Source organism: Sphaerodactylus townsendi, linkage group LG08 (assembly GCF_021028975.2).
Source record: "Sphaerodactylus townsendi isolate TG3544 linkage group LG08, MPM_Stown_v2.3, whole genome shotgun sequence".
Lineage (NCBI taxonomy): Eukaryota > Metazoa > Chordata > Lepidosauria > Squamata > Sphaerodactylidae > Sphaerodactylus > Sphaerodactylus townsendi.
In genome coordinates, this window is record NC_059432.1 from 10,409,682 (window position 1) to 10,424,988 (window position 15,307).

General features: G+C 48.3%; 1 protein-coding gene across 2 annotated transcripts in view; it reads right to left on the reverse strand.

Moving 5' to 3' along the window:
* RASGEF1A (RasGEF domain family member 1A) overlaps positions 1-15,307 on the reverse strand; it is a 313,626-nt gene that overhangs the window by 29,879 nt on the left and 268,440 nt on the right. For both annotated transcript variants that reach the window (XM_048506141.1, XM_048506142.1), the window contains 3 exons: positions 9,025-9,162; positions 2,499-2,720; positions 212-286 (listed from right to left, as the gene is read on the reverse strand). In XM_048506141.1, the coding sequence (XP_048362098.1) occupies positions 212-286; positions 2,499-2,720; positions 9,025-9,162 (435 nt within the window). The remainder of the gene's footprint in view (positions 1-211; positions 287-2,498; positions 2,721-9,024; positions 9,163-15,307) is intronic.

A 15,307-nucleotide genomic window follows, 5' to 3' on the forward strand; every position in this document is an offset into this window, starting at 1 on the left:
TTTGGGAGCAAAAATTAATATAAGGAATCCTTGAATTCCAAGGAATTCCTTGATTCTTTCAGGGAAGCCAGAGCAACTCATCTGGTGTTGTTGTGCATTATGTATCTGGTCCAAACAGTCCTCGTCTTTCGTATGCGCTCAGATGCCTCAAGCCCAGGTATGTTTTACCTGTCTACGCCTGGTCACCATTCCACTCTCACTTGGTACGCACCTTGTGATTATCCAGGGAGTCCACATGGCTGACAATTTGCATGAGGTCTTCGGGGTAAATGTTGCTCACTCTCTCCTGGAGAAAGTGAGAGGGAAAAGATTGTCAGGATTACAACTTCATGAATACAGCAGGGCGAAAGAGCGGAGCTGTTAATTGGCATGCAGCCTCTGTAAGAACAACTCCTCCTCTGTACGACCAACTCCTGCCTGGTGGAACACTCTTCCATCAGAGGTGCGGGCCCTGCGGGATCTTGGTGAATTCTGCAGGGCCTGTAAAACAGTTCTGTTCCACCGGGCCTTTGGTGAGGCCAGCCACGGATTCCCCCTCTAGGATACCCTTGTGCTGCGTGCCATCATTGGCACGCCTGATATACTATTTAATCAGTACTGTCCCCTCCCGGCCTTAGGATCGGGCGCCATATATTATTGCTGCTGCTGTGTTTTATGGTTATAGATCTGTAAATTGTTTTAAATTACCCTAGTTTTTATGTGTTTATATATACAAATTTATAACCATAAAACACAGCAGCAGCAATAATATATGGCTCCCGATCCCAAGGCCGGGAGGGGACAGTACTGATTAAATAGTATATCAGGGGTGCCAATTATATATATATAAATATATAAATATAAGTAAATAAATAAATAAAAGAAGAGGTGGAGGAGGATGAATTGGGATTTATACCCCCCCTTCTCTCCTGTAAAGACACTCAAAGGGGTTTACAAACTCCTTTCTCTTCCTCTCCCCGCAACAGACACCTTGGGTCTGAAAGAGTTCTGAGAGAACTGTGATGAGCCCAAGGTCACCCAGCAGGCTTCATGAGAAGTAGTGGGGAAACAAATTCGGTTCACCAGATAAGAGTCCGCTGCTCGTGTGGAGGAGTGGGAAATCAAACCTGGCTCTCCAGATTAGAGTCCACCGCTCTTTAACCATTACACCATGCTGGGTTCACTAACCTGGACTTATATGTTCATCACAATTATAATAAATGATTCAAACATCCGTTTGTACAAAGTTATTTCAATTATTATTATTGTAACTGATAACACATTTATCCTTACACTAACCCTATTCTAATCCTATATTCATGAAAGTCATAAAGTGCAATACATTTATTTAAAGTGCCAGTGTCGAAACATATCAATATACAATTTTCATAATATCCTTATATGTATACACCAACAGTTCTTTGTACTTTTCTTCAGAAAATGATTGTTAATTCTCATCACATTAATTGTAAAGTGTATATCAAAATGTCCACTTAAGACTTCAAATTGATAAATTCCAAAAGATATTTACAAATCCATTTTCATATGATTCCCATATGGAACTTCACAAAGGAGCTAGTATATCCTGTGCCTTAAGTCCATACACAGATGGTATATTGAAAATGAGACTCCTGTATAGAATCGCACCGCGCGTCTGAATGCGTTTTCGAAGGTATCTTCCTCAGTATACCGATTCTCAATTATTTCATCCTGGGGTTAACATTTTTATAAAGTTTCATCCTTCCCCTAGAGATCATCAACAATCATTTTCTGAGAACCACTGCTCTATCTGCTTGCATGGGAGAGACATGCCTTGAAATATGAGAAGCGTACTGGTGGTTACAGGGAATACAAATTATTTACAGTAGGAAGGAAAGAATGAAGGAACTACTAGCAAAATTTTATGGGCAGCAGGTTTACAACATTCTCTCTGACAACCCGGCCCCTACTCGACTTTGATGTATTCCGGGTCAGGAACAGGAGTTTGAGAATCTACCAAGAAGCAGGAAGCGGAACTCTTTTATGTCGTTCTGGTGTTGCCAAATTCAGACTGGGGAAATTCCTGGAGATTTTTCGGTGGGGGCGCAGAACCTGGGAAGAGTGGGGGGTTTGGGGAGAGGGAACTCAGCATAGAGTCCACTTTCAGAAGCAAACCTTCTCTTCAAGGGGGACAGATCACCTGGACACCAGGTGTAATTCCAGGATATTTTCCAGAACCCTTCTGGAGGTTGGTAACTCTAGGTCAGAGGTGTCCGACTCTGGCGCTTCAGATGTTTGTGGACTACAATTCCCATCAGCCCCTGCTGGGATGGCAGGGGCTGATGGGAATTGTAGTCCATGAACACCTGAAGCACCAGAGTTGGACACCCCTGCTTTAGGTTCTGGCCTGCAGTGGGCCTATCACTGCAGCTGAAACTCTTCCCTCCTCTAGAGGAGTTGCCCTCTTTGTAGATGTCGCAATCCCGTCGCAACCCCAGTTCGCTCTGACAGAGAGAGCAGGCAACTGAAGGCCCACTCACCAGCTCAATGTGGGTCAGCTGCTGTGCGAGAACCTGCGGATCGCAGCAAACGCTCAGGATATCCTTCTGCGACGACTGAGGCTTAGTTTTCAGGACGGCCCCTTTGTCGGTCACGGGTTGGCGGAACTTCTCTCGGATCTCCTGGTACTGGTTGCGTGCGGACAGGGTCACCAGCAGATTCTGGGTCATCTGACTGATGATTTTCTTGACTGTTCCGTTCTCCTAATATATAAGAAAAGGCGCTTTTTAAAAATTTGGTTGTCCCCAGTTCAGGAAACTAGATTGTTCATCAAAATCAGTCATTTATTTTGAGGAATTTCTGACTGGGAAAGTGCCTTCCAATGTCCAGTAGATTTCATATGCTGACTAAGCCCCATTCATTTGTTCTGAATATTGGTGATACAGTCATGAATTGTTCCAGATTGTCTCAGCAGCTGATCTGCACCGTTCAAACCAAAGTGCACTTGATTTAAACCAGTGGTTCTCAACCTTCCTAATGCCGTGACCCTTTAATACAGTTCCTCATGTTGTGGTGACCCCCAACCATAAAATTGGTATATATAAAATATAAAAAGACCGTTTTCCAATGGTCTTAGGCAACCCCTGTGAAAGGGTCATTCGACCCCCAAAGGGGTCGCGACCCACAGGTTGAGAACTGCTGATTTAAATTATTGTTGAAGGCCTTCACAGCTTGAATCCACTGGATGTCATAGATTTTCCAAACTGTGTGGCTGCGGTCTGGTAGCATTTGCTGCTAATGTTCTGCCTGCATCAACGGCAGAAATCTTCAGAGGCATGTAACAGTAAGTTGCGTTTCTCTGTGGCACACTGCGACATACCTCTGAAGATGCCAGCCGTAGATGCAGGCAAAACGTTAGGAGCAAAAACTACCGGACCACGGCCACGCAGCCCAAAGAAACCCACAACCCACCCTGGGTTTGCTTGTAAAACCCAACAGGAAGCTGGCTCATGCCCTGCCCTGGGTGGCCCAGGCTAGCCCAATCTTGCCAGATCTCGGAAGCTAAGTAGGGTTGGCCCTGGTTAGAACTTGGAGGGGAGACCACCAAGGACATCCAAGGTCGCTACACCGAAGCAGGCAATGGCAAACCACCTTTGAACGTCTCTTGCCTTGAAAATTCTAGACAGCACTTCCCCCCCCCCAAAAAAAGGGCCCCACAGAGTTTCATGACTGCTTTCCAGCTGTAGCCCTGACTGAATTCCTCCAACCTTGGAAAGAAGCTCTAGTCGGAACTGAGAAAACGTGTTATACATAGGCTAGGCCACAGGTGTCAAACTCGTGGCCCTCCAGCCCCCCCCCCCCCCAACCCCCACCCCCCCCCCCCCCCCCCCCCCCCCCCCCCCCCACCCCCCCCCCCCCCCCCCCACCCCCCCCCCCCCCCACCCCCCCCCCCCCCCCCCCCCCCCCCCCCCACCCCCCCTCCCCCCAACCTCCCCCCCCCCCCACCCCCCCCCCCCCCCCCCCCCCCCCCCCCCCACCCCCCCCCCCCCCAGCCCCCCCCCCCCCCAACACCCCGCCCCCCCCCCCCCCCCCCCCCCCCCACCCCCCCCCTCCCCCACCCCGCCCCCCCCCAAACCCCCCCCCCCCCCACCCCCCCCCCCCCCCACCCCCCCCCCCCCCCTCCCCCCCCCCCCCCCACCCCCCCCCCCCCTCAGCCCCCCCCCCCCCCCCAACCCCCCCCCCCCCCACACCCCTGCCAGGATGATGCTGGCAGGGGATGATGGGAACTGTAGTCCAGAACATCTGGAGGGCCACAAGTTTGACACCTATGGGCTAGGCAATTCTCTTTTAATGATTACTGTATCAATTTCTATAGTGCTCAGCTATTCAATCTAAATATAGCAATCTTATATGTTCTAATATATATATAAACAAAGAAATATACCGGTCACCAAAATCATATAATTTGGACAACTGTCCTATAACCTCAGTAATCAATGAGCACATAAGAGACATTGCAAACAGACTGTTTATTGAGGTAATAGGACTTCCGGTTTGGTCGTAGCTCCAGGAAGACGTCGCTAAAGTACTGCAGTTTTAATCCCAAAATATCTCATTGATCCACCAAACAAGGATCTCTAATTTCGACCCCACCAAGGGGGGAAGAACCCGTTAGAAGGCAGATGCGGTTAGTTACCACCTCTACCCTGAATTTACAGCAGGAGAGCATGGGACAACCCTGCCGCTCAATCCAATAGGGATTCGGAGACGGGAGCACTAGACCAAACTGAAATTGACATACAAAACTACTTCTAAGAAAAAAGCTACAAACCTTGAACGAGCAACGAAAGGTACGCTTAAGGTACGCAAAAAGTGAGCTTACCTGAAGATTGCTATATTTAGATTGAATAACTGAGCACTATAGAAATTGATACAGTAATAATTAAAAGAGAATTGCCTAGCCTATGTGTAACACGTTTTCTCAGTACCGGTTTGTATGTTACACATATTGTGTTTTGCTTTAAAGAAGAAGAAGAAGAGTTTGGATTTACATCCCCCCTTTCTCTCCTGTAAGGAGACTCAAAGGGGTTAACAAACTCCTTTCCCTTCCTCCCTCACAACAAACACCCTGTGAGATAGGTGGGGCTGAGAGAGCTCAGAAGAACTGTGACTAGCCCAAGGTCACCCAGCTGGCGTTTGTGGGAGTGCACAGGCTAATCTGAATTCCCCAGATAAGCCTCCACAGCTCAGGCGGCAGAGCTGGGAATCAAACCCGGTTCCTCCAGATTAGAGTACACCTGCTCTAGTGTCAGGACAAGCTCTGTTCAGAGAGGCTGCTCTTTCCTGCCTTCACCATCTGAGGCTAAGCCAGAGGCAACGTGAGAAAGGGCCTCTTCATACGTGGCACCCAAATTCTGAAACCCTCTCCAGAGAAAATCCATTTATCTTTTGACAGTGAATGAGGACTTCATTTTGTTTCATTTGGCGTACTGGCCTGTCTAGTGCAGTTTGTTTATGTGTTTTTAACCAAACTGTTTTATCATTTGTTTTTAACTGCTCACATCTTTCTACGTGTGCGGCCTTTGGGACCCCGCTCGGACGGGAAAGCAGTATATATCTGTTTGAAATAAACAAAGAAGCAGGCCTCGCACTTCCTCGCACTGGCCTCGCAATTCTGCTGGCTGATCTGGATGCCGGTTTGGTGCGTAGCTCAAAGTTGACCTCAAACACAGAGTCACGAATCCCCGGGCGGCCAGTCGCGCTGCTTGCGTAGGCATGCCATCCCCTTTGATCCTCCTTTGGCATTCCTTACTGGATTGAGACCGACAAGACCTTCCTAGGCGATACACCTGGGCGTCTCTTCCACCTGGCTCCTGTGATCTCTGGCATGCCTTACATCTTTGCTTACTTGGGCAAAATTCCCTGCCTTCTCGCAGGCTCTGGGCCAAATCAATAATGCCGCGTGATGACTTCTAGCATGGGTCTGCTAATATTATTTTTAACCACAAGAACAGATTGTTATGTTGTTTGGTGTGTTACTGGCACACAAAGATCTCAGTACAAGAAAAAAGCTGTGTGCGGGGGGGGGGGGGGAATACCAACAGAAGAGTGCCACAGGAGAAGGAGAGTTTGGATTTATACCCTACCTTTCTCTTCTGTAACAAGACTAAAAGGGGATGACAAACTCCTTTTCCCTTCCTCTCCCCACAACAGACACCTTGTCAGGTAGGTGGGGCTGAGAGAGTCCTGAGAGAGCTGTGACTGGCCCAAGGTCACCCAGCAGGAATACAGGAGTGGGGAAACAAATCTGATTTACTAGACAGTGCTCCACAGCTCATATGGAAGAGTGGGGAATCAAACCCAGTTCTCCAGATTAGAGTCCACATGCTCTTCACCACTACATCACACTGGCAGAGAAAACCGTTTTGCGCCACACCTTCACCCTTAACATTAGTCACTGGAATGAATAATGTACTAAAACGTGCCTCCTGCCACTGGTCAAGAACAAAATTTTGATGAGACAAATATGTGGCCAGATCTACGTACATAAGAACATAAGAACAAGCCAGCGGGATCAGACCAGAGTCCATCTAGTCCAGCTCTCTGCTACTCGCAGTGGCCCACCAGGTGCCTTTGGGAGCTCACATGCAGGATGTGAAAGCAAGGGCCTTCTGCGGCTGTTGCTCCCGAGCACCTGGTCTATTAAGGCATTTGCAATCTGAGATCAAGGAGGATCAAGATTGGTAGCCGTAGATCGACTTCTCCTCCATAAATCTGTCCAAGCCCCTTTTAAAGCTATCCAGGTTAGTGGCCATCACCACCTCCTGTGGCAGCATATTCCAAACACCAATCACAGCAGAGATGATTGTATATAGACCTTAGCATTTTAGACTGCTGAGCAGACGATCGCATTATTCAGTGTGGTCCCACGGGGAAGTAAAAATAACAACTCCACTTCCTCCAAGTAAAAATTAGCTCCCCAAGGCAGAAGGTGCTAACCTGACCCCTCTTCCTGCCCTGCGGAGTTTGTTAGCCACTTCGAGAGAGTTATTTTTCTTACGTAGAAGTTTAAAAACTAATTCCCTCCTCCGCCCCCTCGCAGTAATGGTCTAACAGGGGTGGCCAACCTATGGCGCTCCAGATATTCATGGACTACAATTCCCATCAGCCCTGCCATGCTCCAGATGTTCATGGACTACAATTCCAATCAGCCCCTGCCACGCTCCAGATGTTCATGGACTACAATTCCCATCAGCCCTTGCCACGCTCCAGATGTTCATGGACTACAATTCCAATCAGCCCCTGCCACGCTCCAGATGTTCATGGTCTACAATTCCCATCAGCCCCTGCCACGTTCCAGATATTCATGGTCTACAATTCCCATCAGCCCCTGCCACATTCCAGATATTCATGGACTACAATTCCCATCAGCCCCTGCCAGCATGGCCAATTGGCCATGCTGGTAGGGGCTAATGGGAATTGTAGTCCATGAACATCTGGAGTGCCATAGGTTCGCCACCCAGGTCTAGAATGTGATGATTCAGTCTGTGTATCCATGCAAAATGCTGGCTGTCACTTAGACCCCTTCCGCACATGCAGAATAATGCACTTTCAATCCACTTTCACAATTATTTGCAAGTGGATTGTGGTATTTTGTATATTTCACATCGTAAAATCCAGCTGCAAAGTGCCCTGAATGTGGATTGAAAGTGCACTATTCTGCATGTGCGGAAGGGGCCTTAGGGGTGCGTGACGTTTTCTCTATTGCTACCGATCGTTCAGTCTTCTGAGGAAAACCGACTGAGGGCTTGGAAAATGTGTCTACAAAAAGCACCATTTTTGATCAAGGTGGCATTTTCCGGAGGCCAGGCATTTCCTTAAAGCTGAACATTAAAGAACATTGGAATGTTTGCTTTTACAACAAGACTCACACGTGCACGCGTCCACACCCCATTCAGACAGTAACCAAATAATCTGAATCACATCCTCTCGCCCTCAGGAGAGCAGTTGAGCTGCCATAATATGCTGGTAAACAGCATTGCTGTCAGACTGAAACTTGGCAGGCCTCTCTTGGCCCCACCTTGAACATCTAAGCATCCGCCGTAGTCACCTACAACGCTGCCAGACCTGTTGCTCTCCAGCCTTTGGCCCTTGAAATATTGGACAGCCGCCCACATCCATTTTCTCTGGTCCTTTTCTCCGCTTCCCCACCCTGACGCGGCCTGTTTAGTAATATGTACCAGGAAGTGGAATTCACCAAAGCCAGCCAAATGTTAAACAGGTTTAGGATAGTGCTGTAATTTTGAAGGAACTGTTTTGAGCCTTCTCCTTGTTTATTTGTGTTTAGAAAACACAAGGCAATACTGGTTACTAGAAAGAGGTAAGCCCACACCCTTCTTTCTTTCACACTCCCTTATGTTTGTGGCATGCCCTACATCAGCTTTGGGTACCAGCCTCTGTTTCCTTCGGTCGTCTGGAAATCAACGCTGCCCTAACTGCTGTCCCACGCTGCCTTTGTTTAGGTCAAAATCGGCCCTGCAGAGGGGAGGGCTACTCAGAAACCAGTCATGAACTCCTTCTCCAAAGATTAAAGATTCCAGCGTGGAGTGAGGCCTCATGAGAAATGGAGGCAGAGGCTGTGATTTCTGTGGAAGTGTTTCAAGAACACAGCCGGGGGATCCTGAATAGTCAAGCTGCAAATCCTTGAGCTCCAGCGCTATTTTTAGAAAATAAGGTATGGTGTTTACAGCTTTGGCAGTTGTGTTTTGTGGTTGTCTAGGGAATGCGTATCCGATAAATGCTCTCTACTTGACAAGATAAAAGTATAGGATAAGAACATAAGAACATAAGAACTAGCCTGCTGGATCAGACCAGAGTCCATCTAGTCCAGCACTCTGCTACTCGCAGTGGCCCACCAGGTGCCTTTGGGAGCTCACAGGCAGGAGGTGAAAGCAATGGCCTTCTGCTGCTGCTGCTCCTGAGCACCTGGTCTGCTAAGGCATTTGCAATGGGGCTGATGGATCTTTCAACTGTATATATTTAGCTCCTCCCCCCCCCCCCACCTACCTCATCGCACTGGGTGATCCTATGAGCAATTTCCTTCAGCTCTTTCATCGATTTCTCATCTTGGAAGTCGTAGGGGAACGTTTCGGTCCATTCCTTAAGGAGCTGGATGATCTTGGCAGCAAAGGATTTGAGCTTTGCCTAGGAAAGAACACAGAGCGGTTAATCGGGGCCCCAGAGACCTTCCTGAGCTCTGAGTTCTCCAGGAAGCCGGAAGGCTCTTCAAATGCTCCCACCTCCTGCGAGCTGTTTGTAGTAGTGCACTGCCGACCCAGCAGTGCCGTAGTAGAACGTTGGGCCCCCACCCACTCCGCGTCTCGTCTCGTTCTTACGCTGACCGCGTGGGTCGACTACACTGTTGAATCGATACACTGAAAGTTGTTGCACCGGGCTCCAGCCTCAGCTGTCAGGTCTGGCTCCCGCCCGGCCTGGCATCACAGGGCTGGCGTCAAGGTCACTTCTGCCCTTCCTGTCATCTGTGTGGCAATGGGCCATCTCGTTTCAATGGCTGCTTGTAACTAGAGAAATATGAATCCCCATTCCTCCCCCTCCATGGGCAGGAGCAAGTTCTATTGCTGTCCTTGAGTTTGGAAACACATAACAATACTGTCTTAAGGATAAGCATAAGCATTTTATTGTCATTTTGCACGCACAACGAAATTTACAGCAGCATTCCTCGATGCATACAATTTCAGACTCATACCCCATCCTCACTTTCCCCTTCCTCCACCCATCCCTACACAGCCCCAAACACATCAACACGAAGCATAGCCACAGCTCTAGAGTAGAAGCTGTCTCTAAGCCTCTTTGTCCTAGTTTTGATAGACCTGTATCGTCTGCTGGATGGTAACAGTTCGAAAAGAGAGTGTGCTGGATGAGACAATCTGGTCTGGTCTCTCAGAATATTCTGGGCTTTTTTTAGGCTTCGGGAATTATAGAGTTCTTCCAAAGAGGGGAGAGGGCAGCCGATAATCCTCTGTGCAGTAGTGATCACCCTTTGGAGCGCCTTCCTATCTGCCACTGTGCAACTGGAGAACCATACACAGATGCAGTAGGTTAAGACACTCTCTATAGCACAGCGGTAAAAGGACACCAGGACTTTTCCATTTAGTTGTTGTTTCCTTAAAAGTCTCAGATAGTACAGTCTTTGCTGGGCCTTCTTAACCACCGCGGCAGTCTGTACGCCCCAGGTCAAGTCCTCTTTAATCATAACACCCAGAAATTTAAAACTAGCCACCTGCTCTACTTGATCTCCATTTACAGTCAAGGGCTGAATTTCTGAGCTATTCCTTCTATAGTCCACTATAAGCTCCTTTGTCTTGTTAGTATTAAGAACCAGGTTATTTTCCCTGCACCATGAGAGCAATCGGTCCACCTCACTCCGATAGGCAGACTCATCCCATCCAGAGATGAGCCCCACCACCGTTGTGTCATCGGCAAATACATACATACATACATACATACATACATACATACATACATACATACATACATACATACATAGCCTTTATATAGAGTCCACCTTTCAAAACATCCATCTCTGTCATTTGGAGATCAATTATAATTCTGGGAGATCTCCAGGCCTCAGCTGGAGGTTGGCACTTCGAACAGCAAAAGAACTGGTGAAGAAATAGTTTTCACATAATGTTTGAACATTTTGTGCTCAGACGGTTCTATCTTGCAATGTGTTCCTTTGATTCGACTGACTGGTTTGTAGGTCCAACCCTGTCACTCGGACGCCAATGCATTTTATCCCTCCGCACTATCAATGGGGTATAAAATCCTCTAGTTCAGTGATGGCAAACCTTTTTGAGACCGCCCAAATTGCAACCCAAAACCCACTTATTTATCGCAAAGTGCCGACACGGCAATTTAACCTGAATACTGAGGTTTTAGTTTAGAAAAAACGGTTGGCTCCAAGGTGTGTGTTACTCGGGAGTACGCTTGGTAGTAGTTGATGGCTTTGCTTTGAAGCAACCGTGCAACTCATCGAACAGGTGAATCACTACCCTAGGCCAGTCCAGATATGTGTGTGCGGGGGCAATTTCCCCCCACATGTTTGCACGTGCCGACAGAGAGGGCTCTGAGTGCCACCTCTGGCACCCGTGCCATAGGTTCGCCACCACTGCTCTAGTTCATACCTGTTTATTTTTGTATCTTCCAATGCTCAATCGAAAAGCGGCGTTACCGAGCTCTAGCATAAATTAGTGCTTTCGCACAACAACAGAAATTTTAGCTACTCGGTTAATCAGTATTGAGTATATTTGCATATCAAAGCCACATTTCTGGAGGAAAACAATATTTTCTTTGCTGTTAGACGATGCACGCTCATCACAGAGGACATAAATTCCTTTGGCACGTTAGAATTAGGCTCATTCCGCATACGCAGAATAATGCACTTTCAAACTGCTTTCAGTGCTCTTTGAAGCTGTGCGGAATGGCAAAATCCACTTGCAAACAGTTGTGAAAGTGGTTTGAAAACGCATTATTTTGCGTGTGCGGAAGGGGCCTTAGGGAACTGCCTGTTTGAAGAGGTTGCCTGGGACCAGTAGTTTTTGGACTGTACGAATGTACCAAACAGCTGATAAGCCAGAAGACAAGTTGCAGAATTTACTTTGGAAACCCATGAAGGGAAGGCTACGGCTGATGGTTTAAAGACTAGCCAGACTCCCAGCAAGGTACGCCTTCCAAAGAGAGGATGCCGCCAAAAACTGGCCTGCGCTCTCCTGGGGTTCCTCCATTCCTCGGAAAATGCTAGGGTACCCTCCAAAGGGCCTCCTCTGAAAATCATGATGCACGTGAACGGGAAGAAAGGCTCCTCTGGATGTCCTGAGCCAATGTCCTTTAGGATTTTTAATATCAAGATTAGCCCCCCTGAGTCCAGGGTGGACAGCTCTGAGTTGGGAAATCCCTAGAGATTTGTGGGTGGAGCCTAGAGAAAGTGGGGGCTGGAGAGAGAGCTCAGCGGTAGGGATGCCAGTCTCCGGGTGGGCCCTGGGGATCCCCTGAAATAGCACCTCATCTCCTGACCAATGAGATCAGTTCCTCTGGAGAAAACAGGTGCTTTGGAGGGGGGGGCTCTCTAGCACTGTACCCCAGGGGGGTCCCCGACCTCCCCAGGCTCCACCCCCAAATCACCAGGAGTTTCCCAGCCTTGATCCTGCGACCCTTTCCCCCATCTCCTACCAGTGGCCAGAGACGGGGGGACATAGCCAGTGGTGGGATCCAAACATTTTAGTAACAGGTTCCCTCGCCAGCCCCTCCCCTCAGCAAAGGGGACAGAGGCGTACCTAGGCAAACCTGAGCCCTGGGCAAAACCTGAGTTGGATGCCCCCCCCCATGGGCAGCCATCCCACCACGACCCTAAAAAATTTTTTGCACCAGGTCATTTCTTAATCATCCTCACATTATAGAAAATGCCCCAACTCACAAATCTAAACACAGCAATGGTGAAACACACAGGTTCTTTGATAGAGACGGGTGAGATAAAAGATACGAAAGGCTGAGAATCCATGAATTGCAGTACCTGAAAGGGATTAACCCAGTTCAGGGAGTTACATTATTAGTCGCAATTGCTATATGGAACCTTCACGTTCAAAGGCAGGATGCCTCTCGGGGAGGTGAGGGCGTGGAGACGGAAAAGCGGACCCAATTAGTGACCCCCTCTCGGCACACACAAATAATTAGTAACCCACTCTCGGGAACTGGTGAGAACCGGCTGGATCCCACCTCTGGACGTAGCAACCCTAATACGACAAAGTGAACCTTCCAAAGCAGCCATTTTCTCCAAGGGAACCGGTCTATGTTGTCTGGGGATTATTTGCAGTGCCAGATGTTTTCCAGGCCCCGGCTGGAAGTTGGGAACCCTTCCTGTCCCAAATGGAAACAAAGGGACAACCAAAGCAAATTATTTCATCCAGGCAGAGAATGCCCTTGAAGACTCTCATCTCTGCTTTCTGACTCTTTCGTCGATTCTGTGCGCAGGACATCGTAGCGTCCCGGCACCTCCCGAACACAAGACACAGATGCAGGGGTTTTTGTGACAAACATGCCCGTGTGAATTGTTGGCTGCATCTAATTTCAGCAATCAAAAAAAGGAAGCCGCAGTAATTTCCAGTGGGGCGTTATTCGAGAGGGACGTGAACGGCCTTCCTCTATTAATGAGTCACTCTTGTTCCACCCAGGCTGTGGAAGGTGGGGACTTCCTAAGTGTTCCTTGGTCACACAGACAATGTGACGGAGACTCTGAATGGCCCTTCTGCGGTTACTCGCTAGCATATAGCCTTTCTTCTCCCTTCCTCCCTGTGTACGTCGGGGCAGACAAATGACATTTAATTAGTTCCCAGAGAGGGGAAATGCTTTAATTTTTGCTCCGAGCAGGAACAGAAACAGGGCGCTACACGGAGCTAGGAGGAGAAGCAATTTCCTTTGTTGTTCTGTGTCAGCTGAAAAAAGGGTTCCTCCACCGTGAAATGGGGAAGGGTCCCCTTCCTTTTGTGATTTCCCATTTGGCCTAGAAATCCATGCCGTTCTAAGGGATTCCAGCCCAACCAGTTGTTCCCCTTTAAGGGAAAGAGAAAGGTGCCTCGGGACGGTGTCTCCTCCAAGTGAATACTCCTCATGAAGCAAGCCAACCCTAATCTCCTACACAGCATTTGCATTTAATAACCCAGCAGCTCCTTATTGGTTTTTAACAACTCACTAAAGCGCCATCTGCAGTAGACGGGGCCATTTGGTGGAGATGTGAAATTATAATTCTGTCGCACGAGTAGAAATTCCAGAAGGGAGTCACTAAAGCCCAGCGAAGGCATCGCCACCCCTCTTTCGAGTGGCAATGGCAGTCGAAAGTCCCAAACTGGAAGCCCCGGAGTTAAATCTGACCGCCCTGAGAGTCAGTTCAAAGCATGCGCAATATGTGGAAGGACATAAGGTGGGGCTTACCTAGAGCTGCCAACTTCCAGGTGTGGGCTGGAGATTCGCTAGAGCGATTCTCCAACATCTGCTCGAGGGTCGTGACTGCTTTGGGATGGTGGATATGCGGTGGTGACAGGATTGTTCAAAATTATGGGGTAGAAAATGTTCCCAGAGAGAAATGTTTCTCTCTTTCTCACAATACTAGAACCAGGGGGGATCCATTGAAAATGCTGGGGGGAAGAATTAGGACTAATAAAAGGAAACACTTCTTCATGCAACGTGTGATTGGTGTTTGGAATATGCTGCCACAGGGGGTGGTGATGGCCACTAACCTGGATAGGTTTAAAAGGGGCTTGGACAGATTTATGGAGGAGAAGTTGATTTATGGCTACCAATCTTGATCCTCCTTGATCTGAGATTGCAAAGGCCTTAGCAGACCAGGTGCTCAGGAGCAGCAGCAGCAGCAGCAGGCCATTGCTTTCACATCCTGCATGTGAGCTCCCAAAGTCACCTGGTGGGCCACTGAGAGTAGCACAGTGCTGGACTGGATGGACTCTGGTCTGATCCAGGAGGCTCTTTCTTACGTTCTTATGACTCTTTGATAGTATGATGGAAGCACAAAATCTTACTAGTGCTTTCCCCACGCAAAGCGAGAAGCACGTGCGGGGCAAGAAACCTGACGCACCTTCTATCTTGGTGCCCCATATCTTGGCGCACCTTCTATCTTCTATCTTGGCACACCATACTAGCTGTATTGTGAGCCGCCTCGAGCCCTTCGGGGATGAGGCGGCCTATACGTTCAATCAATCAATCAATCAATCAATCAATCAATCAATCAATCAATCAATCAATCAATCAATCAATCAATCAATCAATCAATCAAATAAATAAACCATTAGGAGGAAGTGCGTTGGGACAAGGTTTCCTGCCTCAACGTGCTTCCGGTCTCACCATGTGTCCTAGCACCGGCGGGTAATCAGACAGTGAAACAGCATTACCTTTCGCCTACAGTTCCAGACAAATACTGGGCATCTACAGGCAATTATCTATTCCCTTTTGAGAATTCTGGATATCACACAAGATACCATGAAGTCCACTTTCCAAAGTATCCAAAAAAACTGATCTCTGCAGTCTGGAGGTAAGCTGCAGTTCTAGGGGATCCGCAGATCTGGTCTGGAGACTGCCATCCCTGGATCCACCTGGAAGCGGACAATTCAGAAGATAAACAACCTTCCTTGAATGTATTGTCGAAGGCTTTCACAACCGGAATCACTTGGGTGCTGTGTGGTTTCTGGGCTGTATGACCGTGTTCTAGCAGCATTCTCTCCTGATGTTTCGCCTCCATCTGTGGCTGGCATCTTCAGAGGATCCT